Consider the following 27,826-nt stretch of genomic DNA (forward strand, 5'->3'; position numbering starts at 1 on the left):
ACGTAAATTGAAATATCATTAAATTATTTTTATGAGAACTAGATGATGTTAATTGTCAATTATTATATTTGAATTTAAATTGATTTATCGTGCGGTTGCCAATTTTCTGCCCCCGCAGCTGTTATGGTAACTGAAGTATGAAACAAATGGTCTAGTTGACCAACTAACGTCAGGGTGTCAAATTTCGGTGTCAGTGTGTGCTAATCGAAATCGTCTAACGCAGCAAAAGAAGTAAAGCTTTAAAATGTATATTAAGTCGTTTGTAAAAAGTTTTATTAAATTTTTCACCATTTTCAAACAAAAAGTTACAAACTATTCTATCATAAGCAATATTATAAAACCCAATTACATTAGACATTGCATAAAAGTTATCATTTTGAGGGAAATATAGTAAAATTTCAGAAATAAAGAAGCTAGTATTTATTATTAAAAAATAGTTTACATTATAAATTCCTCATCGGTTATGTAATTATAGGATGCTTTCTCAGACCTCGGTCACTGTTATAGCTCAAAGGAAACGTCGTGCTGTAACTACAACCTCAACCAACACAAACAAAACAATGCATCGCGCTGTCGGTCGGACCACAGACAGACGTCTTATAAACGGATTCAATTTAAAATGTATTCCTATCTGACGTAATCAAAAGAAATGGAACTAAATCTCAGAGATGGAAATGTTTTTATGTAGATTTCCATGAAACATCTGCATCTCTTATGTTACAAGTAATTTGATTGATTACATACTTAAGAATTACTTTATTTTTAAGATTGTAAGGTGAGTCGAGCGAGACGGTATATAAAATGTTTTTTTTTTTTTACGAAAAACGTATTTATTTTATCAAAATTGATTCCTTAAAAATTCTTTTAGATGTCATTTCTAATATACTAGACACTACTATAGCTTCGGAAACAAATAGCGCACTGAGAGAGAAAAGAAGAGAGAGAAAATGTAAAAGTAAACGAGAAAGATCGTAGATTCGGGTCATTTGATGGTAGGTCATGACCGCGTTGTTTCCGAGCCTTTTTGTACAGAATTTGAATTTATACAATTATTTGTGTCTTCTCGTGCGGGTATGAGTAATTTTTTTATGACAATAAGGGACAAGACGAGCAGGACGTTCAGCTGATGGTAGTAGTAGTAGTAACGCCTTGCCCATTACAATGCTTACTGCATTCTGCTGCTCAGGATTCTTGAAAAACCCAAAATTCTGAGGGACACTACAACTGCGCTCGTCACCTTGACATATTATTATAGTCACATTTCATAATAGTCATAATAGGGATTTACATTGAAAACATTTCTATTATCTCTCTTTTACTGTATAAACTCGCGCTTTGTAGCTATACATAATATCAGACATCACTGTTAAATAACGCAGCAGCACGCGACGAATAAATCTAGACATTTGACCTAATTTTTAGATTTAGATGAAGAATGCCTTTGACAAAGCATCATCATTTTGTCATTACTTATACTCTCACATACCAACCTAAATAGTGGCTGGCTATCAGACTGATTACGACCGACAATGAAATACTTTGTGTTCTATATATTTTATGCCTTCACAAATATTTGGCGTACGAAGACCACCTAAATCTGAAAAGACTTAAGCGACATGGCCTTAGTCGGAAGCCTATAAACCATATTGTATATAGTTTTAGCAGCTTTTGCTTAAATGTAAGACATAATACATCTTTACGGTAGCAGTAGAGCAACACGATGAATGAAGCCTGTGTATAGTTCTAGTTAAAGATGAATAGAATCACTATCACTACATATTATAAAATAAAGTCATTCGCGGCGTCTGTCTGTCTGTCTGTTCGCGATAGACTCAAAGAGTACAGCACTGATTTTTATGTTGTTCAGACCAATTGATAGCGTTATTCTCGGAGTGGATTTTAATATATAATTTGTTACGATATTTTGTACGTATATATTATAGGTGTCGGAAAAAAATGCGCCGTCTGGGAGCTTTCAGCGAAAACAATTACAATTATAAAGCGGTTATATAAAAGCTGTTTACACAAATACGATATTGATCATATTATATCTCATATCATTCATGTAGTAAAATATTATAATATCATTCAAAAGTACTTTTTTGTTTTTATGAGAGTACATTATTCCCGAATTCTTGCATAGTTTTTTTTCTAATGACTGATCAGCGTCTGTCGGGTCAGCTAGTGACTAATAAAAATTTTTTACTGATAACACAATATATATATAAAAAAAAATCAGTACAAAATAAATCGGCAGTTATGGCCAATATTGACTTCAAGAAATATGTGAAATATTCAGCATCGTACGATCATAGTATTTTGATTTTACATTTATCTAATGTCCACGCAGATAATTCCGTGGGCGAATAATAGTTTGTAATACTTATATTATTGTTATAAGCATTGCTTCTGGTCGGATGAGCAATTTATTCATTATGCTACGCTGCGCTAACAGATCACTCAAACACATATTTTCGTTAATTACACAAGTTAATAAGTCAAAGCTGAAAGGGACTGTAATATGCAATTTCATAATAAATGGAATGTATTTATTCATTGCCAGTTATTGGAAATTTATGATGATATTTGAGTAACGGGCTATTAATTTCACATAGACTTTATTTATATTTCATATTTCACAAGGACTTAAAGGTAAATGCAGCTTGTTTTCAAATAATTAATTTAGGCGAACTGTTAATGTATTATTGATTCTCTGGAATCGTGGTAGGACTCTGGTGTCATTATAGCTGTTAGTTTCGAAGCAAATCGATGTCATAAAGGTAGAGTGGCAGAAAGTGCTGAAAACTTAAATAATGCAGAGGAAATATGTTTCATCTGGTGACGGCAATCAGAGAACAAGTTTGGCCATTGAAAGTGATGTTGTCAGCTTCGTAAGATGTCCACGTAGACTGACACCATATTGACGGTTTACGATCAGTTGTTTATTAACGAGGAATTAATAATATCTAAAATTATTTTAAATTATGATTCATTTTAGTTTTTGGTTAATCTTGTAAGAATATTGTAATTATATTTTAAAATATGCTTACATAATTTACTTATATAATATAATTTACGAAATTATCTATAAAATAAAAAATGTTACAAAGATGGAGGCTTAGTAGCGCTAGATATAACGTTTAATGGAATTGTAATGAAGATGGACGGGACTTATCGGGATCAGTGCTGGCAATTGGTGACAGGAACAAGATCTCTTTTGTACAATCTCTCAAAATAAAGGTCACTGATGCAAGATGCTCAATGATATAATCCTCTATTTTACAATTATCGTCGAGTCAGCAACGACGTAAAATAATTGACGCAACCGTTCACTCTGAACAAGGTGCACTGTTGAAGATGTTTTGGCTTTCTCTTTTGTGTCAGGAGAGCATAGGCATCAGTCACAGTTCACCAGTGGGAGGCTCATTTTGAAGCAGTTATATGTAACCATTATTGAGTTTCGGTCTGAAGGGCGCCGTAGCTAGTGAAATTACTGGACAAATCAGACTTAACATCTTATGTCTCAAGGTGACGAGCGCAATTGTAGTGCCATTCAGAATTTTTGGGGTATTTCAAAAATCCTCAGCGGCACTTCTTTGTAATGGGCAATGCGTATAAATTACCATCAGCTGAAGTCCAGCTCATCTCGTCCCTTATAAAAATATTATACTTACGTAAATCTTATATGAGTGTGAGCTTAGCACAAACTTTGATTTCGTTTTTCAAGTCCTTTGACAGCTGAAATAATTCTGAGCTTAAGCAAAGACAGCCCAATGAAAAAGTGACGTTCGCGTTTTATAAAACTCGGCAAAGTTTTAAGTAACTAAAGTCTGAGCAAACTCTAAGTACGCCCTATAGCTCTCAGCCTCAGAATGTTGGCACAGACTAATTATACGACACAAAACTTGCTTGAAATTTAACTGTCTGGAAATCAATTTGTAAATTTACTGCATTCCACTCGGCCGTTCCCAATATACTATCTACAGATAGAGACATTAAAAGAAATTACTACCTTCTACTGTCAGTAATAAGCTGTCAATAATCTGAAGCAATTCACGCGTCCCAATATACCCGATAAGTCATTCTTATCGCCTTATATTGGGACGCGTGAATTGCAATTTCTATACAAACTTCTATCGCTGACAATGTTATGTATGTAATATGTACTAAATAATATTTCTATGAACCCTAACCTAGATTTTAATTGTCTTTGGCGCCTAAAATAACTGTGCTTTTTTGACGACATTATAGTTCGGAGTAAAAAAACATTGTTTACCATACGTAAACAATGTTTTTAGGCCATAGAGTATAATAGACTTTTTTAAAGACTTAATAAAGTATATACTTATATTACTCGTCGTGGCCGCATAAAATATGACAGATAAAAGTATTTAACGTATCTGCCTGCGGCCTCGCTGTATTATGAAACTATAATATTATTAAATCATTTGACAACTAAACTATTTATATCTTGCCCCGAAATGATACATAACACTTTTTAACATGACCTCAAACCTTATCAGTGTCGAGTCCAAATACATCCGTAGATCATGGTCGCAGTTATCTCGCTGGTGTACTCGTATACAACTCATATTCTTAGAATAAGTATTAAAACATTCTGCACTATCGAACTATGTAAGGAATATTAAGGTAACAGCCAAACAATTATAAGTAATGTTGTATTATGTACATGAGACCAAAAAAGTCACACTAAAATGTTTTTGGTTACAATTTATATATTTTTAATTGGATAGTATTATCACAACATATTATAAAACAATGTCTTCCGCTGTGTCTGTCTGTCTGTATGTTCGATGTTTTTGTTTTGTATATATGAAAGGTATTTGTTGAAGTTGTCGGAAAAAAAATAAGCTGTCTGGGACCTTTCAACGAAAGTGTTGCCTAAACCCTTTGAGATATAGCATAATAAAGTATGGTGGAATTGTGGAATCTTAAATAGGTCTACATAACAGTCCGCTATGGCATATATCTATCTATTAAGGAGAACATACTATATCCATTTTAATATATTTTTATTGAAAGCACAGCGTTTCGGGTCAGCTAGTACTTTTATAAAAGAAATTTGTAAACGTCAAAATGATATTTGACTAAAATTCATCACTCTAAAAAGAGACTTACATTTAATATATTATGTGTAAATATGTTGAAGTAATTAAGTATGAACATGTCGTACATATACGACTTGTATAAAGTCAAGGCATAACATTAACTCGCATAGATTTAAAATTGAATACTAAATTCATTACTGATTACTAAGTCTTACCATTTCAGTACTAAGTCTCATTATTTTGAACCGGAAAATACTCAAAGAGAGGCAGTATTATACAGTTTTGTGTTTAACTGTGTGCAAATTAATGCAGTTTATATACGATGAATGGTTTTAATTTTGAAATGAATGAATTTACATAAAATGCACAAAACGCGTTTCTATTCTTGTACTAACTACGATCCTAATGGCACCGTCCGAGCTTTGAAATCCATCCAAACACAGTCTCATTTCGATATTTCAGTACTTCATAACGAGGACTCGCTCAAAGCAATACAGCAATATCAAATGACAATTTGAATACGGATGTTGTAATTGAAAATTGCGAGAACAGCCACTATTACATCTGTGTGAACCTGTTCGAAGAGTGAACGAGTACGTAGCTCGACAACATGAAAACGGATTTGTAATTGAAATTTTCGAACACAGCGACAATCGTGATTCAATTGCAGGAGTGAACGAGTAGTCCGACAATTGTTCATTATTTTAGCAAAAGATAAAAGATTTTAGTATTTTTGCATTTGGCAATAATACCAAAATATTAAATCGGGTTTTTAGTTGTTCTGTATTAATTATGTAATAATATGATATGAATGTTGGTTTCGTTTATCCGATTTGAGTGGGATTTTTAACAACATCAACAGAAGAAGGCAAGAAAGTGGGAGTTTACTTTGGGAGTAGTGGGAGGCTCCTTCGCACCGGATGCCGGCAAGATTATGGGAACCACAAACGCGCCTATTTCTGCCGTGAAGCATTGTGAGCATTACTGAGTTTCGGGTGCCGTAGCTATTGAAATTACTGGGCAAATGACACTTTACATCTTATGTCTTAATGTAACGAGCGCGGTTGTAGTGCCGCTCAGAATTTTTCGGTTTTTCAATAATCCTGATCGGCACTGCAATGTTATGGGCAGAGCGTATCATTTAACATCAGCTGAACGACCTGCTCGTGCCTTCCCTTATTTTCTTAAAAAAAAGGAACAGCATCAAATGAAGTGGGGTTCCGTGAAAAATCTTTGAAACCAATAAATAAATTACAAAATCTAGTAAACCTATAAAATTGATATAAATATACAAACTATTATGTCTTTTGTTTCACCTGTTCTGTGGTTAAAGCCATTGAATAGCATATTGATTATAAATTCATTAGTTTTTTTATAGTGCTGCACCTTTGCTCATTTTCTGAAATAAACGAAGGCTAAATAACTCCCGGAAATACCAGTCCATCCGTTTCGAAAATATGCAATAGGAAGCAATTTAAATATTAATTAATATTCGTGTAATAAATTCCTTCGAGCATGTGAAGAGGTGTAATTTTGATATAACACACAGTAAATAAATTTTTCAGTATTAAATATGAACATATTTATTTGAAAAAAAAAAATCTTTGAAATGCCCTTTTGTGATAGAGATACCACCATTCAGAGCGCACCCTTCCTGAGTTATATCAACAGTATAAAGCATCACTCTAAAGAAATAGGATAACAAAATATTTTCTCGATGGAAAAAAGTTTACAGAATTCAATTCAAATCATGACATTGAAATTTTGCATAGTAACCAAATTAATTAATAGGCAATCGTTATAAAATAATTAAAAATAAGGATAACATGAAATAAATAAAACATTTATGGTTAAAAAAAAACATTACTTCAACATATTGTTTAAATAATAATAACCACCCACACGGTGGTTAGCGACCCTGCCTACAAAGCTAGAGGTCCCGGGTTTGAACCCCGGTAGGTGCACACATTTACATAATGAATATGGATGTTTGTTTCCGAGGCATGGATGTTTGTATTTATTTATGTATGTTTAAGTATATTGTATTAAATATATCGTTGTCTTGCAACCGATAGCACAGGCTATGTCTAATTTGGGGAAGATAATTTGTGTTAAAGTGTGTCAATATTATTATTATTATTTATTGGGTTTGTCGGATATTACAACGATTGTATTTCATATCATAACATGAGATACGTTGTACGAGACTGATCCCGGCCCCCGGCTGAGTGTCGCTGTATGTGTCAGACATCCGAGCTGTGTCGCTCGGGGCTAGAATTAATCTTAAGCTGTAAATACATGATCGGATTTGGTATGGCTGAATCATTAGACGTGGTCCGGTAGCGGACCACGTCCGATGGTATGTTATTAATGTTCACCGCACAAAATTATTATTACTATCGTTTGGGTCGGATCTAGAACGACACTGGATTTGCACTGCACCAATTGGTGCAGGCACACAGTGACCCACCGGGCCATCCGATGGTCCGGCCGTACCAAATCCGACCATGTGTTAAGGCTATTTTACCACAGCTATTACTCTACATGTTCACTGCCACCCGTTACATTATAATAAATATGTAACTGCAAGATATTATGGAGTTAAAATATGCTACTGCATATATAAACATATTCTATTTCAATATATTTCAATTGGTTAATCTAGCCACAAATTAGCACTATATTTTCTTTAACTTTATCATCCTCCACACCTCGACTTGCCCCAAAATTATTTAACAAAAGACGTAAATCTTAAATATTGATACATTTTTCAAATTTAAGTTTTGTATTTTGAACCCAGATAATTTGGATTTACTTTAACTCCCAAACCTACAAATATAAATGCATAAAAATGCAACCTTTAAGATAGATATAAAGTATTAAATATAAGTAATGTTACATTAAAAGTAGTCATTGTTTCAATTGAATAATCTCTAGTTGTTGGTCTAATTGTAGTTGCCTTTAAGATAAATTTAAAAACATATACACCGTCGGTACATGTAAAAATAAAATAAAACTATTGAAAATTTTAATTAAATTTCTAAACAAATACAGTATGAATACAGGAAACACAACTATCTTAGGGTCCATGCCCTGCATGCTCTTTCACATCGCACCTTTAATCATAATCTGAATTATCTCAAAATTACAATTTTCACATGTTTAGATTGATGACTTCAAAAAATAATAATTAAAGAAAAGGTGGTATTGCGACACTTATAATATTAACTTGAAGAACAAACATAAACTTGTTATGCCTACTACTCGGTTAAATCAAGTTAGTAAGTCTTTTATTGGTAGCGATATTACATTGTAATCCTTAATTTTATAAAAAAAAGCCCGCTGAGTTTCTTGCGCCCGTTCTTATTGGGTCTAACGCACACTATTATTTCGATTGTATGGGTAGTTTTTGACGTATTTTAAATCCTATTTGGAATAAAATTATTTGAATTTGAACTCATTACGGAGTTCGCTACTTGCTATCGACTTGCAAGACGCGTATTGCAATAGCGCTAAAACTATTTTTTGTAAGTGAAGTTATGGCTAAATTCCCCTCGCTGTTAAAAAAGGTTCCTGGATTTAAAAAAAATACACGGGTGATATTCATTTTCTGCTATTTCAAATTATAAAAAAATAACCAAGCTTATAATATTTTCTTAATGTTAAATATTAATGTATAATTTGTAGAGATGTAATAATAATCTAGCGCAGAATATATTCACAATGAAAAGTATAATATAAATAGAAAAATTAAATTACTTTAGTTGATCTCATAACCATTATTGTTATTAAGTTGTAGTATGTTTTACAAAATTTACTAATTTTACCAAACTGAGTGATATGTACATCTTTTATGGTCATTATAATATTAGTGCTTAGATAATTTATACGTCTAAATAAAGTCTCTTGCCGCTAGACAACCGATGAAAACAGGCCAGGAATATTAGTTTAGTGTGCCTGAAAAGCTACGTCTTACACTCGCGATTTGTATGACATGTGCGTGAATTGTTCAAAATATAGGTTAACTCTAAACTCAATCTTTTTCGACGTTATCACTACTGTCTAGACGTTTAAATGGTCTAAGCTAAAACTCATTGAATGTTAAATAAGTGATGATGTTGTTATTCCGTATAAAAAAATATCGACTAAAGAGTAAGATAACATGTCAGATGTTACACATCATAATTATACGACTACAAATAAGGCTCTTTTTTCAACAGACTAATATTGTCCATCTTATTATTAAAAGTCAGGATATTAACGCTATTTTGGAATAAACACAATAACTGGATGATTATTAACTAAATAAGAAGATGTTACTACTAACACAACACAACGTACATACAACAATTAATAATAATAACAATTATTTCAGTACGTAATTGCCAATTAAGGGTAGAAAAGGAGCTTATACATGGTTGTCAACAAACATAGCCTCTTAAGGAATTGCAAAGAGGTATAACTTGAACTGAGGTTGTAAAAGAATTAAAAGAAATAACATGTTATACTAAAAGCGCAGACGAGAGTCAAGTTCATTTTAATTATTTACTCCTTAATTTGATGATATTTAAAAACTTGACTTGTGCCTAAATTACCTGTAATATACATATTTTGAAACACTTTTCATTATTTTGGATTAGATAAATTAGGAGAAACCTTTAGCGGTTTTCAACGATTCTCAAAATCAACTTGAATGTGATGAAATTTATGTAACTCAAATAAAATGTATAATACTTGGCAGGGTATCTTATTATTTCTGTCACATATTTGGGGTTCAAATCCCAAGTTATTCACACAATCATTCAGCAAAATTCCACTTTTTCCACGTTTTTTGTTTGAACCCAAACCTGTAAGCGCTATCGCAATTGCGCTCGTCACGTTTAGACAAAAGTTGTACACTAAATTAAACTGAAACACAATAATGCTCTCATATTACGGCACAGAAACCTATTTTAAGCTAAAAACTATGGCACTATTTTTTCTTTGTTCGATCCGTTCCATAAAGCTATCAGATGTAACTATTTTATTGCCATTTGAAATGGCAAATAGGACTAGACAAAGTCAAAGCCAGATTAATTGAATCCCCCTTGTCATATTTGAAGCAGTCTAATTTAGGCCTCGTAAATTCCTTTGCTGATTGCAAACTTGGACGAGACTTCTCTATGATGCCGATATAACACCATAAATATCAATACTGTTTCTATAACCTCTATTAAAGAATAGATAATAGATAACATTTCGATTTAATACTAACCCCTGGGAATGACATTATTTATTTTACTACTATATTTTTTATATAACTATTTATCAATTAAATAGCTGACCCGGCAAACGTTGTTTTGCCATATAAATTATAATTCACGCGATAGTTTTATAAGTAATAAAATATTGCCTATATTATAGCCTGTACATCATTTTGTTCTATTGTCAATAGTTTTTGCAACGCACGCAAAAATAGGTTTTCGATTTTACACCTTGTGTTACAAAATAGCAATTTTATTACGGATCCCTAATTTTCAAAAAAAACATAGCCAATAGCCTTCCTCGATAAATGGACTACCCAACACTGAAAGAATCATTCAAATCGGACCAGTAGTACTAGAGATTAGCGCGTTCAAACAAACAAACAAACACTGCAGCTTTATAATAGTAGTATAGATTAAAAATTTTGTTTTGGAATTAGGTATGTCCAGTTCTTAAATATTAAAGAGTATAAACATTTTCGTTGTCAGTATTTTCAAGCCCTTCGACAATATTTATAAAACTTTATACACATGCAAAAATAAAATATACATTTTATTTTATTACTGTTTATTTTGTTTCTGTAGATTTTCCACAGACTTATATTTCACTTTTGTGTACTTTTGATTGTAGAGTTCAATTTGTGGTAAGATGTAATGCGGTTTTATTTATTTTTTAATTAGATCTACAAATATGAAGTAAGTATTGAATTTTTCGATCTTGTTTATCAATTAATTCATTAAGTACCTAATTTTCCGGGAGGATGTTTTCTACTGCAAGGTATCATGAAATTAGAGTCACTTTCATTTCATGTTTACTCTTATTCCAGTATTCATCACATTTCACAGAAGCTCGTTGCTCTAGCTCGTCTTATAAAATCTCTCGGGATAGAAATTTGCACATTCTAAGTGTGTTGTTTATATAGTTTTTTTTAAAGAGAACAGCATAGATTTTGTTTTTCCGGTGGAACATTCGCAAACTTTACGCACTTTAGTGCCGTCTTGAGGATTACTTGAGAACTTATATCTAATAAAAAATAGCATTAAAATTAAACACAAAAAAAAAATTTTTTTTTTGGGTTCCTAACTCCAGACCGCTCTATGTTATCGTATTTGTATGCAATATGACTTATACAAACTTTATTTGAACCACAGGGATGGACACTTACGTATTAATTTGAACCAAAATTAAGGGTCGATGCGGGATATATCATATAACATAATCAGCTATTGCGTGAATCTCGTCACTTTACTGTCCTTAACATTACATTACACACAATTTTATTTTAGTAACAACACTTCACCAGTGGGATTCTCCTTTGCACAGGATGCCGGCTAGATTATGGGTATAACTGTATTTCGGTCTGAAGGGCACCGTAGCTAGTGAAATAACTGGGCAAATGACACTTAACATCTTATGTCTGAAAGTGACGAGCGCAATTGTAGAGCCGCTCAGAATTTTTGGAGCTTTCAAGAATTCTAATCGGACTGCATTGCATTGAAATGGGCAGGGCGTATCAATTATCACAGCTGAACGCGCTTATCTCATCCGTAATTTTCATAAAAATGGCCAATATGCATGCTACCAATTAGTTGACCACAATGTGAGTTTGTTGATACTTGTGGTTTTTCTTTCAAAAAAATTGCTAATACTTATGTATTTGCACTCAAGACTTGTCGAAATTTGAGATCCCAATACAAAACTACGATTAAGTAAATAAACTGTTGCCAACCGTAGAAATAATATGTGTTTACATCAATTTTTCAGAAAATCTAAATAATATGTACAAATAATAATAAACGTTTATCAGTGAAACTTGCTCGTCCAATTTTACGCAATAGACGGGTACAAGCAACTGCTTGTTATTAAACTTAATGTAGTGGAAATCTGAGTTCTGACTGGCTCGACGAAGTTATAGAATTTAATCGGAATACCTAGTATTTGATCGGAAAGTTCATATCAAAGGTATCCTAGCTAATATTGTAAAGCTTTGATGTTGTGCTGAGTGTGTTATTATTAAATTCAAGAACTTTCATTAACATTTATTGAAATTGCGAGCTTTATATAATTTGCATCAAACTGAAATAGTTTTTCTTATAATAAATTATTGGCAATGCTTATAAAACAGTCGATTATTACATTGTTTTCTTATTGTATGGGATATTAATTTTCTGCTCTAAAACAGTAGTGTACTTATTCTGTTGGAGGTATTTCAGTTCAAATGATGTGAGTAGGGTATTATCACTGTTAAGGAATGTCTTATTGTACTATGTCTTATGTTGATACTATAATAATTGTTATTGTATAATGATGTGTTGTTAGTGTAACTATCAGAAACACAACATATTATAAAACATAGTCGTACGTCGCGTCTGTCTGTCCGCGATAAACTTAAAAACTACTGCACCGATTTTCATGCTGTTTTCAACAATGGATAGACTGGTTGTAAAGAAATGTTTTATTTGTTAAGTTTTTGCACACTTTTAATGTTCAGTATCGATATTTGTTGAAGGTGTCGGAAAAAACTTATCCGTCTTGGAGCTTTTAACGAAAACACTGTGCAATATAACAATATAATGTATCGGGGAATTATGTATCTTATTATCGGTGTACGGGTTATATTACACGTGTCATATGACTGTCTCTTATGGATGACATACTATATCCATTTTAATACTTTAAGAAATTGGCAATAAACGGTAATTTAAAAGCTGTTATCACAAATACTACAGTATTCCTTATACCGCACCGAACACTAGTTCTCTTCTATCTCCTTCTTCTTCTTTCTTCGTAATTACTTTCCACTTTTCACTATTTCTTCTTTTCCCTTTTCAATTTTGAGTCTGAAGTAAAACTGCCGTAGGCCACGCTTAGTACGGCTTATACCCTCGGATCTGTTCTAGTTTCAAAATGGTTCTCACATTCCATCTTTAAATTTAAATTTTACTAAAAAATTCCATCAATTTTACAAAACCCAAAAAAATCCATACACTGGAAGATGTATCGAACCCGGGTCTACAGCGTCTGAAGTCAACACTTCCGCTAAGCGAGTATTGCTGACGGAGCTGTCGAAATTAATGCCTTCAAGTATGACAACTCTCGTCATGTACGTCGAAGCGTTGCTACGCGATAATATATATTAGGAATACCTACCTAATCTTGATATCGCTTGATGCGATCTACCCCGCGCTGTCTTGCCTACCACAAACAAGAAACGGTAGTTAAAGGGTGTGATCAATCATAAATACGTTTTTGTTTCATTTTTATCTAATTAAATTAAAGATTACATATTATTTCCAATGGCTTTACTTTACGTTTTTTGTATGGAATAGGAGGACAAACGAGCGTACGGGTCACCTGGTGTTAAGTGAACACCTCCGTCCACAATCTCTTGCAACACCAGAGGAATCACAGGATCGTTGCCGGACTTTAAGGTGCATGCGCTTTTTTGAAGGTACCCATGTCGTATCGTCCCGGACACACCGCACAAGAAAGCTTAGTAGTACGTGGAAGAAAGAAAACTCTACGTTAATCCCGAATCAGAAATTTTCCAATCACATGTTTTTCTGTTGATAGAACAGCGTCGGTCGGGTCAGGTAGTAAATGAATATATTTGTCAGGATCAAGTTTTGTGCGGAGTTGTGCAGTCATATGATTGCGACTAAAATATTTTATTGTCGGAGGCTATCGCTGTGGGGCTATCGCTATGGGGAGAAGATGCTGCTTTATATAAATTGGGCTCATTGCTCATTCCATTACACATGCCATAACGAAATATATGCTATATCAAATTCAAATTTCTTTGTTGGTACCAAAAGTAGTACGTGATAATATAATTGGTTTTTAGGTTTTTTTTAGGCTTTTAACCTTTTTTTAGGTGACAAAATCTGAGTCAGAATAACCCGCTCTTCCATATATTTTATTAGCCCTGCCCATTATTTTTAGGATTCTTGAAAAACACAAAAATTCTGAGCGGCACTACAATTGCGCTCGTCACCTTGAGACTTAAGATTTTAAGTCACATTTGCCCAGTATTTTCACTTGCTACGGCGCCCTTCAAACCGAAACACAGTAAACTGCTTCACGGTAGAAATAGGCGCCTAGATAATATATTGTACAAAAAGTTTTATAAAAAACATAAAAAATAAAGTTAAGATTAAATTTCGTTTTTGTCTGTTTTTTGGTTATAGACGTATGAAGGCAGATATAAACTGTTTTTTGTTTTCTACCATTTATCCGTTTGCCTTTTGTGACATAAAAATACCAGCAAAGTATATCGAGATAAAGTAATAAAAACTTAAACGAAAATATTGATTAAACATTTCTCGCATCTGTATTTCCTTGGATGATTTTTTTATTTATTGATCAATTCTTAACGATTTTCTCAAAATTGGTGTATGATAAATTATTTCATATGAATTGTGTATTCATAGAATTTTCAAAAGGGTTTTCGATTTTCTCAAAAAATATTACTACGCGATTTAATTTTCATTGCACTATGTTAAAACGGTTGAATTACTCAACGAACAATAAAGCTTCAGTTACTGCTGATGTTTTAATTGAGTCACGAATTATATGAATGCTGTTATATTTAAAAAGCGCAGAAACTTAAGTGGTCGAGCAAATGAAGTGTGACTTGCAAATGACAAACTATTTTACGAACTAATCTTATATCATTAAACGAGTAATTCTTGTATATAAATATATATAAAATCTGAATCACAATAGAAATATTCAAATTCAAATTCAAATATTTTTATTCAAAATAGGATGTGACATCACTTATTGAAATTCAAAAACTACCACCCATTCCAAAATGAATGCCTCAGACCTGAGAAGAACGGGCGCAACAAACTCAGCGGGCTTTTTATTTCATCGAAAAAATATGTTTACAAAGTAATACTGTACAATTAAACTTATTATTTAAAGCCTGAGGGCGGTCACTGCATTCCCAATCTGTGGTATCATTAAGGAAGTCATTTATGTTATAGTAACCTTTACCACACAAACGTTTGTTAAAAATTCTTTTGAATAACGTAATACTTTTGTTAGGAATAGGAATATTTATTTGTTGTCATTATAATAATGAGGAAGTAACTGTTTGTAAAAATATAAATATTTATACATTTAAGTATGGGGAAGTTTCTTCCCATTTTATATGAATATTTAAAACAATTTTTCTTAAGTCTATTTTCATTAAATTACAGAATAAATGTTTCATTTTATTCGACGTCGCCATCTTAGGCATCTTGTGGGTAGTGACAACATCCCTCCCGTTGCCGTAGAAATTTTGAGACTTTTGATAAAAAAAAAATGTGAGAAGTAGTTATGGCAATCCTCTCTTGATGTTTCTCAGAAATAGTATATAACAGTTAAATTATAAGTATTGCCCGTGTAATGAGTTTGTTGCGCCCATTCTTCTCAGGCCTGAGGCAATCATTTTAGAATGGGTGGTAGTTTTTTTCACTATCAATAAGTGGTGTCACATCCTATTTTGAATAAAAATATTTGAATTTGAATAATACAATTAATAAATTGATTACGTAATGTATGGCGCGGGGAAAGAGGTGCGCCGGCAAAACGGTTGCAAAACTCAGTTTTCGCTTATATAGTATACGGCTTCTTAAGCAAATTTTTGGACCAACTTTTGTTACCAAGTAAAGAAACAATATTGTGATGAAAGTAGACTTGATTTTTTGTGATATTTTCATGGACGTATTTTAAATTATGTTACGCTATTTTTTATTACGTAGTTTGTTATTTCCCATAATCTAGCCAGCATCGTGTGCAAAGGAGCCTCCCACTGGTATGGTAAACTATAAAGGGGATCAGTCATGCGTGGCTAACTTTTAACAACTTACGACAGTTAGAGTAGATTCCACTTCCTTTAAGCTGTATAGAACTCCATTAGAGATGTTTTCCTCTCTTATACGCTTTGCTTATCTCACGTCACGTTACGGTTACGCTTATTGAACTGTCATGTCGTCTTTGATTATAACAAAACAATATACGAATCAGGGATGTTGCGAACATTCGCATCTGCATCCGCAAATGCGGAACATCCGCATTGTTTTGGACATCTGCATCTGCTTCCGCATCCGCATTAATCAATGCGAATGTTCATGCGGATGCGAATATTATACAAGTAGCGACAAGAAAGAAATTGGGCGGGGCCGGTGATTGACGCGTGCCGGTCGCACGTGACAATAACCAATGGGAGCGAAGAAATTAGTGACAAGATTCGACACGTTTGTTTGTTTTCGCTAGTGCATCATTTGTTTGTTCCTTTCCTTGCAAGTGGAAGTGAATAAATACGTGTTTGTTTGCGTTGTGAAGTGAAAGTGAACTACTTATCGTATCATAAAGATAAATAGGTATTTTTAATGTTATTGTGATACAGTGTGTAAATAAGAAGAGTTTACAAGAAAACTTTATATTATTTAAGACTAATATCCATAAGATCACAGGGTAACTTCTATTATATTACGCCGGTAATACGTTTTATTGTAGGAAAAAATATCGTTTTATGACGAAATTCGTTATTTTTCCAGTGTGATTCCCGTTATTGATAGTTTATCTATCTAACTATTTAGTCAACAATGTCACCACCGACCAAAAGTAATGTATGGGATTATTTTGAACCAAATAAAGAAGACCAGGATAAAGCTGATTGTAAAATATGCAAAAAAAGCTACTCTCGCAAGGGCCGCACCACGTCGTCTTTAAAAAACCATCTTAAGTCGATGCACTCAGAAGAATTTTCTACATTTGAGAACATTAGTAAAGAAAAAAAATTACAACAGATGAAATCTGACGCAAGTAAGTTTCATAATTAATAGTTTTAATTAATTAATATTTACTTGAGGCATTGTTTGGTTAGTTTAATAAAAGAATAGTTTTAGTTGTGGTTTATTGGCTAAGTTTCCACTCAATATTATAGTTATTTGCTGTCATATAAAACGTCAGTTGTAAAAAGACTAATATATGTAATTCATTTATCTACTTTTTTATTGTTTCAAAATAAAACAACCTGTACATAAATGTATATTTTTAATATGATATTAAAATATGAATAGTGAATTACTTAACTCAAAAACTATTCGGCTGATTGCAAAAATTTTATCACTATCAAAAAGTGTACCTTTTCTTTTTAGTGTAGTTTAGCTTCACGCTATATTTAATGTTAATGCCAGAAAACATTAGGGATCCTTCCTTCTTATAAATATTTATAAGGAATAAACTCCTTTTATTTTTATTTTTTGCAATATAAGTTGGACATTTGATAGAAAGGTTTTCTGGTGTTTTAAAATGTCCTCACTTTTTAATTACTTTTAAGTAAATAGTTTTTTACAACGAAAATTTTTATTTATTTGTGTATTTTTCAGATAAAGTTACCACTCCTCTGCAAGAATCAAAGAAACAACTTTCATTAGAGGAAATGGTTCTAAAAGAAAAGAAGTGGGACGTCAATAACTTGAATTCTAAAAAAATTGATAAACTCATTGGAGAAATGATTGCACTTCAAAATTTGCCGTTTAATTTTGTTGAAGGGCTAGGTTTTCGTAGACTGATGCAAGAATTAGCACCAAGATATAACTTTAGGGGACGCAATTTTTTTACAGATTTTGTATGCAAGGAATTATATAGCAAAGTGGCTCAAAAAGTTAAAGGATTAATCGAAAATTTTGATAACATGTCGTTTACGTCTGACATTTGGTCGGATCCTAGCTCAAACGCTTCTTTGCTTAGCCTGACTTGCCATGGAATTGCAGAAAACTTTGATAGATCATCGATAATATTGAAATGTGAGACATTTGACGGCCGTCACACTGGTGACATAGTTGCTGAAAAATTCAGTAACATGCTTTCTGAATGGAACATTAAAAAACAACAACTGCATTGCCTAATCAGAGATGAAGGGTCTAATATGAAACGAGCCGCGCGATTAGCAGCATTAAATGATATAGACTGTACTGTTCACAAGATACAACTGGCTATCCGTAGTTGTTTAGGTTCTCAAGAAAACATAAAAATACTAAAACAAAAATGTAAGAGAATTACGACCCATTTCAATCACTCTACCATTGCCCAGAAACAACTGCAATCAATTCAGGACAGACTGAATCAACCGCACCTGAAAGTGTTTCAAGATTGTGTAACACGATGGAACAGTACATTCTACATGTTCGAGCGTTTTTCAAAGATAAAGGATGCTCTGAGCCTTTACATGAATGATAATGAAATTGACCCTATTCTACCAGAAGAATGGAAAATGATTGAAAGTTTCATTCAATTACTGGGACCTTTTGAGGAAGCAACACGGGAACTGAGCAGCTCTTCTGCTCTTATTTCATCTGTGATACCGATAATACAAATGCTTGAAAAAAAAGTTGATGACTATTTATATTTAACAAGATCGCAAGAGTTTGATCCGATTCGTCAGGCTGTAACGACTTTGAAAAACGAACTTTCTACAAAGTTTTCTAGCTTGGGAGAAAACAATTTATATACCATCGCTACCTACTTAGATCCTCGCTATAAGCACAAATTTTTCACTCCGGTGACTGAAGAAAAGATTAAAGATGACATTTTAAAAATGATAAATATTGAGAATGACAATTTTGAATCAGTTAATACCAATGCCAAAAGGGCTAAAATAACTGATTGCATGGAAAATGAAACAGAACAACTAGGACCAGGGACTTCAGGTTTCAACAAAAAGCCATGCTTAAAAAACGACCTGGCTATGATGTTAGATTCGTCGAGTGAAGACGAAAGTCAAGATGAGCCAGAAAATAGTAGCGTTGAAGCTGTATTAAAAAAAGAGTTACTTGCTTACCGTACTAAAAAAAGAATAAATGTGAGTGAAAATCCTTTAAACTGGTGGAGTGTACATCGAGGGGAATTCAAGGTATTATCGCCGATAGTACGAAGATTTTTATCTGCTCCACCGGGCAGTGTTCCTAGCGAACAACTATTTAGTAGCGCGGGATTAATTTACGAACCTCTGCGTAACAGACTAGAACCAGAAAAGGCGGCAATACTACTCTTCATCAAGTATAATGCTCCTATTTTTAAATTCAACTACTGATATAAAAAACAGAAGGTGTTCAGTTACATTATACATGACTTATATTTTTAACATAAAAATAAGTACTTAATTATGTTTGATTACAATAAAAATGTTAATAATTACGTTGTCATTGTTTTAATTCTTCATGGATAGACTTTATTTACATAATATCTTATACATCCGCATCCGCATCTGCATCCGCGGATGTGAGCCTGCTAAACTCCGCATCCGCATCCGTATCCGCGGATGTGAAAATATCGGCATCTGCAACATCCCTGATACGAATATATCACTGACCTGTATAATTACCACTGGACAGGCTGTTACATATGTTTGACAGCAAATTTTTTGTGGCTACTTGATGCGCCACTCGCGAGCGTCCAGAGAACTAATTTTGACGTATAATACAAATTGTTGCGAAGGAACGTACAATACTCTGAAGTATTTTTGCATTTTTAAATTAATTTTGTTCGTTTTCTGTGTTATTTATACTTCAAGAATCAAGGTATAATAAACTACACGTTATTTTTGTAAATTTTTTCTGTCGATGTTTGCTGTGGTTTGTCATCACTAGTTTTAGTACCGCAGACTCTCGCTACATGGCCAACAGCGCCAAAATGGCGAATATCAAACAGGCACAAAAGCACTTTGACAGCCGCCAGTCCAGTGTTATATATTAATTTAAGTGTCAATATCTTGAAGTTCAGTGGAGTTGATATTCGCCATTTTGGCGCTGTTGGCCATGTAGCGAGAGTCTGCGGTACTAAAACTAGTGATGACAAACCACAGCAAACATCGACAGAAAAAATTTACAAAAATAACGTGTAGTTTATTATACCTTGATTCTTGAAGTATAAATAACACAGAAAACGAACAAAATTAATTTAAAAATGCAAAAATACTTCAGAGTATTGTACGTTCCTTCGCAACAATTTGTATTATACGTCAAAATTAGTTCTCTGGACGCTCGCGAGTGGCGCATCAAGTAGCCACAAAAAATTTGCTGTCAAACATATGTAACAGCCTGTCCAGTGGTAATTATACAGGTCAGTGATATATTCGTATATTGTTTTGTTATAATCAAAGACGACATGACAGTTCAATAAGCGTAACCGTAACGTGACGTGAGATAAGCAAAGCGTATAAGAGAGGAAAACATCTCTAATGGAGTTCTATACAGCTTAAAGGAAGTGGAATCTACTCTAACTGTCGTAAGTTGTTAAAAGTTAGCCACGCATGACTGATCCCCTTTATAGTTTACCATACCAGTGGGAGGCTCCTTTGCACACGATGCTGGCTAGATTATGGGAAATAACAAACTACGTAATAAAAAATAGCGTAACATAATTTAAAATACGTCCATGAAAATATCACAAAAAATCAAGTCTACTTTCATCACAATATTGTTTCTTTACTTGGTAACAAAAGTTGGTCCAAAAATTTGCTTAAGAAGCCGTATACTATATAAGCGAAAACTGAGTTTTGCAACCGTTTTGCCGGCGCACCTCTTTCCCCGCGCCATACATTACGTAATCAATTTATTAATTGTATTATTCAAATTCAAATATTTTTATTCAAAATAGGATGTGACACCACTTATTGATAGTGAAAAAAACTACCACCCATTCTAAAATGATTGCCTCAGGCCTGAGAAGAATGGGCGCAACAAACTCATTACACGGGCAATACTTATAATTTAACTGTTATATACTATTTCTGAGAAACATCAAGAGAGGATTGCCATAACTACTTCTCACATTTTTTTTTTATCAAAAGTCTCAAAATTTCTACGGCAACGGGAGGGATGTTGTCACTACCCACAAGATGCCTAAGATGGCGACGTCGAATAAAATGAAACATTTATTCTGTAATTTAATGAAAATAGACTTAAGGAAAATTGTTTTAAATATTCATATAAAATGGGAAGAAACTTCCCCATACTTAAATGTATAAATATTTATATTTTTACAAACAGTTACTTCCTCATTATTATAATGACAACAAATAAATATTCCTATTCCTAACAAAAGTATTACGTTATTCAAAAGAATTTTTAACAAACGTTTGTGTGGTAAAGGTTACTATAACATAAATGACTTCCTTAATGATACCACAGATTGGGAATGCAGTGACCGCCCTCAGGCTTTAAATAATAAGTTTAATTGTACAGTATTACTTTGTAAACATATTTTTTCGATGAAATAAAAAGCCCGCTGAGTTTGTTGCGCCCGTTCTTCTCAGGTCTACTTAGGTCAGGTTTTACTTAAACTACCTAAAATATTAAATTACTATCAAATTATTTACAAAAATGTTATTTAATGAAGTTTAACCAATAGCTTGAAAATAGTTCCATTTAAATTGCACACCTTTCGTTTTTGAATTATTGGCTTATAAAATTTCTGGCCAGAAATCTATCAATTTATGCAATGTTGCCATCGCTAGGTACCCACTGCTGTCTCTGAGAGAATTCAGAATCTCAGTATCGCCGTATTGCTTAGAAACTTAGTCCTTGAAAATTTACTAGTTTGCAGTTAAAATAGTCCAGATAAGGGAGTGCTAATTTCTAATAAATTCAGGAATGATGGCTACGAGTACCTGGCCCGTTTCCTATACATATTTAAAAGTGATGAATAACATGATCTAACGATATTTTAATACAGGGTGGGCCAAAAGAAGTCATCCGATGTTGTTTGGCTCCCTTTTTTTTCTAAATGAAAAACTTCGATTCTGTTTTTGATTATGTTTATTTGAACCTTTAGAATTGTAGTGGTCAAGTCGAGAAGATGATATCGGCCAAATGGGCGCCGTCACAATTGGCCAAACGGGCTCGTTTTATGGCATTTTTTATCATTTCAGCGAGAACTTCGGGCGACAGACTCTCGAACTCGTGTCAAATGTTGTCCTTGAGGGCTTCTAGAGTATCGGGCTTGTTCTCGATAACACGGGACTTCCAAAAACCCCACTAAAAAGTCTGAAACGGTAAAATCGTTCTCGTACACGCGGAGGTGGAAATGAGCCTCATCGCTCATTATGATTTTGGTCGAAAAATCGTCCACTTCTTCTTGGAGATTGAGGATGGATTGGGCGAAGGTTACGCAGGTTTGGCGGTCAGCAAGCAGCAGCTGATGCACGGACTGGACTTTGCACGGGAACATGCACAGGTCTTTGACCAAAATTCGCCTTAGGGACGTCCGGCTGATGGCGAATTGCGTGGCACGGCGTCTGGTCGATTTTTCCGGCGACTACACGACATCCTCGGCAACAGCGGCGATATTCTCGGCAGAACGGGCGCTCCGGGGCCGCCCACTCTTGCAACGTCTCGTGTGGTCTCATACTCTTCAAGTTTGGTGGCCAAATGGCGCAGTGTTTGCCCAGTCGCGGTCAGACGGCCGGGGATTCAGCGAAGGAATTCGCGATGCGCCAACACCACAGACGAATTGTTACGCAAAAAAATTGTCTCAATTATTCCACGTTCTTGGGGAGTGTACTGTTCCATGGCTTGTTCACTTGTATTCTGCATCTGTCTAGTCCATAAATGTCAAAACAATTTTGATATTGGCGGCCATTTGCAAAAATGAGAGCATCTTCCAATAGGGTGATTTCGTTTGGCCCACCTTGTATGTCTGAAGCCGACATTTCGATCCAATTTTATAGTCAAAATTATGGAAACGGCAACTATCGGCATCAAATATATAATATTGAGAGTACCTTTAGTAATAATAATAATGATCTAAGAAAGACTTTAATGTTTTTAGATTTTTCCTAAGTTTTCCGGATCATGTACGTTTTAGTCAGAACCAGCAATTCGATAAGTGTATGAATAATATAATATGCGAAAACAATTAGATGATAGATTTTCTACGAGTTAGACAGTGATGAATGGGAGAAACCAGGAGATTCTCTAATCCGATGTTATTTTTATACTTTGCCCGAAACACCACCAATGCGTGAATAGCGTAATATGATGGATATTGAATTATTGAAATCAATGTATTGTGCCCCATCTGAGAGTAAAATAAACGTGATCTAGTCAGGTATGTGAGTATTTCAGGAGTCGGTTATTGAATCTTTGTGTATTGCCAGTCAAAAGCTATAATTCTAACTAAACAACTTGAAATACAATATAATTAATACAATATTTGCATAGTACATACATTAATACGTATACAAACATCCATGCAGTAGAAACTTAAAAAAATATCATAGAACGTTTGCACCTAGCGGGATTTGAATCCAAAACTCTGTGGCTTAGTAGTCAAACTATACTGGCTTTAGCAGTATAGAGAATACATTGTTCTATTTAAATTGTAAAAATGTCCAAGTGGCGTTAGATGGTGCTGGGACTGCTGCTTCGACTACCGAAGACAGCAAACAACGCAAATATGTGGGTCTCAATGAGTCTTACATCTTTGTGCTGTTTGGTGTCGATACACTTGGCCTGTGGGGCCCAGAGGCGCGGAGAATGTACAAAGTACTATCATCTTCTCACCTCAATAGGGTTACTGGAAACCCAAGCGCTTGCAGCTATTTCGGTCAACAGATCAGCCTAGCTATTCAACGTGGAAATGCTGGCAGTATTCTTGGTACCGTAATGATAGTTTAAATTTAATGTAATCCTAGTATTGTAAATAAAGTTATAAGGTTTAATTTTAACTCAAATAAAATTATTATTCAATTCTAAAAATATTTGACTTTATCAAAATATTTGGTTTATGAAATAGAAATGATTTGACTTCGTTGTTTCGCTAAAGGAGTTCTTGACACAACCTTATCCTGCAGTTCGAGGTTACCAGTACAACATCGCATCCTACCTAACTTGTTTGTTACAACAGTTTAGAAATTAATATATTTTTATTTTCAGGGACTTACACGCCAACCGCATCTATGACATTGCTCCAGGGATCTTCAGTCATCTCTACAAACTCAGATCACTTCTGCTAAACGACAACAAGCTCACGGAATTACGTAATGGCATGTTCTATGGGGTCCGACGTGTGAAGTACCTGTACTTATACCGGAACAAAATCACAAGTATTGAATCGGGAGTATTCCAGGGAATGCAATATTTGCAGCAATTGTGAGTACTTTTATCTTGAGTTATTAATGTTTCAACATTTTTCAAAGGCTATGTATTCTTGTTTCCGATAAGTTTCTTCCTCAATCCTCTAAATTATTGGACCCTTATAGAACTTGTGTATGAAATTAAAAAAGAATGTGTGCGTATAAGGTGCACATCTCAGAAGTGAAACCTGCTTTGTGCATGAACGTCTAAACTGCATATGAAGTCCTGATACATGTTGCTAGGATGACACATGATTTCACAGCTATGAAAAACATTACTATCATCGCTACCATATTTATGTTCTCCTGGTGTAGGTAGTAAGTAATACGTCGCGCGCATAACGTCAGAATATATTAAGGTATACTCGCGTTATAGATAAGAAAATCTCTTCTTCAACTATGATCGCCTGGTACCAAAACACTGTGTACACTGCTTCCTTTCTCATTTTCTCCCACGTTAAATCTTATGAATTCATGTGCTTGTCTCGCTTTACTGTCACTTTTTCGTTTCATCGACTTTCAAATCACAACGATGCTAATGAAGTTTTCACTTTAAAATATAAACTTTGTTTTTGACGTATTTCTATGACGAATTGATTGGGATATTTGTGAGGATTTGTTTTAAGCATCGTATGTTTAGTTTTTATTTAATCTTGCTGAACATACCTGCTTTACTAAATAAAGAGACAACTTTTAATTTACGTTTTTGAAAGTCTTTTCAATAGTAGAGAGTCAATGCAGAAAAGTATTGATAATAATATGGGTAATCATCTTGTGACTTGAAAATTTATCGCGCAATAAATTGCTCTCCTGATCAAACTTGGGTGAAGAAAAAACATTGTGCAGATTAACAGAAATAACTGTATTGACAAAAATAAACACTTATAGAAAACATTACCATATATATAAATATGATACGCAATACTATACCACCTAATTCGTCAATGTACACCATTGTTTTGGTGTTAGGTAATTATGGGGATGCTGTGCACTGAATTCATGTAGGTGGGTCATTACCCACCTACATGAAATCGTATCCAATGGTGATATACCCCTGTGATCTCCAATAATACTTCTCTCCATTCCAAAATATAAGTCAAATCATAAAATGGATCGAGATCATTTTGAGCCATACTTATGAGATAATGATATAATTGTCTTTTTCAAGGTCAAAAACTTTATATTTTATTCAAGGTCAAAAAACTTTATATTTTATTCTGCTTTTTTTTGTTGAGCCCCGGTTGGTTGTTACAAGCGTTGAAAAGATAACAATGCAAGTTAGAACTCAAAATATTTAATATTACACTACATTTAGTCTTAAAACTTTGCAATTTTTTTACGGCTAGTGCTGCATTTTTCCTTTTTCATAAAAAAACTTCAGAATAGATCAAATTTCTTCATGAGGTTTTACTCAGCTGGACAGAAAGAAATATAATTGAAACATAGTGGAACCACCATTATACTAATTTGTTTAATTTTATTTAAAAGTAAACATGTTAATGTCATCGAAACCAGCAACTGATTCAAATATTACAGGCAAAGTGATTTTATTACAAATTTATACACATATACGAAATTACGAAAAGACTTTTCCACCGGCCATTTTTGAGTTATAAGAGGGTAGACAGACAGACAGACAAACATTACAAAAATGGTAAAATTGAAGTCAGTGTCTATATTATACCTATAATTTATCACAAAAATACACAAAAATGTGGTTGTAAGTAAATCCTACAGATTTAAAGAGGGAATGAACATACTTCCACTGGGCGCAATACACACAGTCCTCACTCAAAATAACAATTAATTTGATTATTTAGCGATAGCTAAAGATATAATTGTTTAATTAAAGACCTTGCAAAAGAACACAATAGTTCTTGTCACTATCAAACTATGTCTAAACATAGGTATCTTACTAAGTGTCAAAATACGCCCCAATTAGGTGGCTTTCGAATCACGGAATAAGTGCGCTACTAACTTATGTGTTTCTTTAATACATAACAACACTGTATTGTAGATAGAATACATCATGTTATAAATTCATTGTGAATGAACCTTCTCACCAGCTCTACAAAGATTTCTTATTAGAGCTACATGTCACACCATGCACCAGCTGACGTAAAATTACTGTAAAATGTATATATTTAAATGGCTGTTGTAGTTCAAATGGATTACTACTATTCACGTAATGGATCTCGATTTTTATTATTGGGTCAGTGCATCTCTAGCTATATTTAGATATGTCGAACGTTCCAAGCTGGTGGTTAAAATGAGAAGGCCTGTTCATTTGCTGTGTATGTTACATTCAAACACACTGAAAGATCTGAATAGTGTATATTATAATACAACCTCATTTAGTGACTGTTAATTTGAGATTTAATAGTCTTTTTAATTAGTTGTCCAGAAAATCATTTAAAAAAATTTTTCTACAACAATAACTAACGTAGAAAATATTTCTCTATTTCAGGTATTTGCACGTCAATGAAATACACTCTTTTGACCCTCTGACATTTTCAAACTTACCTCAACTGGAACGCCTGTAAGTAATAATCGTGTAACACTTACCTAACTGTGTGGGTTTCACAATTATTAATTTTATACATTTTGTAATTTAGTGATTAATAATTATTTTAACAACTGTTTAATATCATCCCTAATAAAGAAAACAAAATTAAATAAAAATAATAATATTTTTTAAAATAAATAAATTTTTGTTAAAACAAACAAACAGACAGCTATAAACGAACTGTGACCCTCTCATTAGCTGAATAAATATTTAAATTGAAAATTTTAGTAAAATTTTATGAAATTCCCTAATTCTTTCTTATACTAAAATGTAGTAAGTACTGTATGTACCAGTTGTAATTTAAATGAAATTGCTCTTCCCACAAACGGCTGCGGCACTGCCAATGACAATAATTAAAGAACAACTCAAAATTATAAACTTTGTATTTTCTTACAAAATTCTTTTTTTTTTCAGGTTTCTTCACCACAACAACCTGAAGACAATTCCACTGGGTTCATTCAGTGGTTTACCAAAACTCCAAAAGCTTAGATTGGATAGCAATGCTCTAAAATGCGACTGCTCCATGGTTTGGTTTGTTAAAATGATTAACGAACACAGCGTTATGACGGTAGCAGCAACTTGTTATGAGCCTTCGGGAGCTGCAGGGATGCCTTTAGCCGCTATGAAAGAATCGGATTTTCAATGCAGTAAGTGGTTTACTTAAAATATTAAACAATTCAATGCATACCCTGTACAATGAATAAATAAATAAAATTCGTTTATTTCAAAGATTACATATACATTTTTTTAGTGGTTGAGTCTTCCCAGTAAGTTGTCTTAGGACACTTGTATTGGGAATATGCCGCAACTTCCTTA

At 33.5% G+C, this 27,826-nt stretch overlaps 2 protein-coding genes across 2 annotated transcripts in view; both read left to right on the forward strand.

The window, feature by feature from the left end:
• LOC126978878 (peroxidasin-like) overlaps positions 1 to 27,826 on the forward strand; it is a 68,513-nt gene that overhangs the window by 25,109 nt on the left and 15,578 nt on the right. The window contains exons 2-4 of the mRNA XM_050827994.1: positions 24,245 to 24,460; positions 26,912 to 26,983; positions 27,425 to 27,657. Coding sequence (XP_050683951.1) covers positions 24,357 to 24,460; positions 26,912 to 26,983; positions 27,425 to 27,657 — 409 coding nt within the window. The 5' untranslated portion in view covers positions 24,245 to 24,356. The remainder of the gene's footprint in view (positions 1 to 24,244; positions 24,461 to 26,911; positions 26,984 to 27,424; positions 27,658 to 27,826) is intronic.
• Positions 16,325 to 20,606, forward strand: LOC126978995 (zinc finger BED domain-containing protein 4-like). Its single transcript, XM_050828136.1, has 3 exons — positions 16,325 to 17,129; positions 17,696 to 19,136; positions 20,564 to 20,606. The coding sequence occupies exons 1-3, from the start codon at positions 16,910 to 16,912 to the stop codon at positions 20,604 to 20,606; spliced, it is 1,704 nt and encodes a 567-aa protein (XP_050684093.1). The 5' UTR covers positions 16,325 to 16,909.

This window comes from Leptidea sinapis, chromosome Z (assembly GCF_905404315.1).
Source record: "Leptidea sinapis chromosome Z, ilLepSina1.1, whole genome shotgun sequence".
NCBI classification, from domain to species: Eukaryota; Metazoa; Arthropoda; class Insecta; order Lepidoptera; family Pieridae; genus Leptidea; species Leptidea sinapis.

Excerpts from the sequence above, each read along its gene's own strand:
- LOC126978995 (XM_050828136.1), top strand. The coding sequence starts at position 16,910 with ATGTCACCACCGACCAAAAGTAATGTATGGGATTATTTTGAACCAAAT. Across the intron at positions 17,130-17,695 it reads ACAGATGAAATCTGACGCAA|ATAAAGTTACCACTCCTCTG; the intron begins GTAAGTTTCATA and ends TGTATTTTTCAG. Across the intron at positions 19,137-20,563 it reads GAAGCTGTATTAAAAAAAGA|CTTAAAGGAAGTGGAATCTA; the intron begins GTTACTTGCTTA and ends AGTTCTATACAG.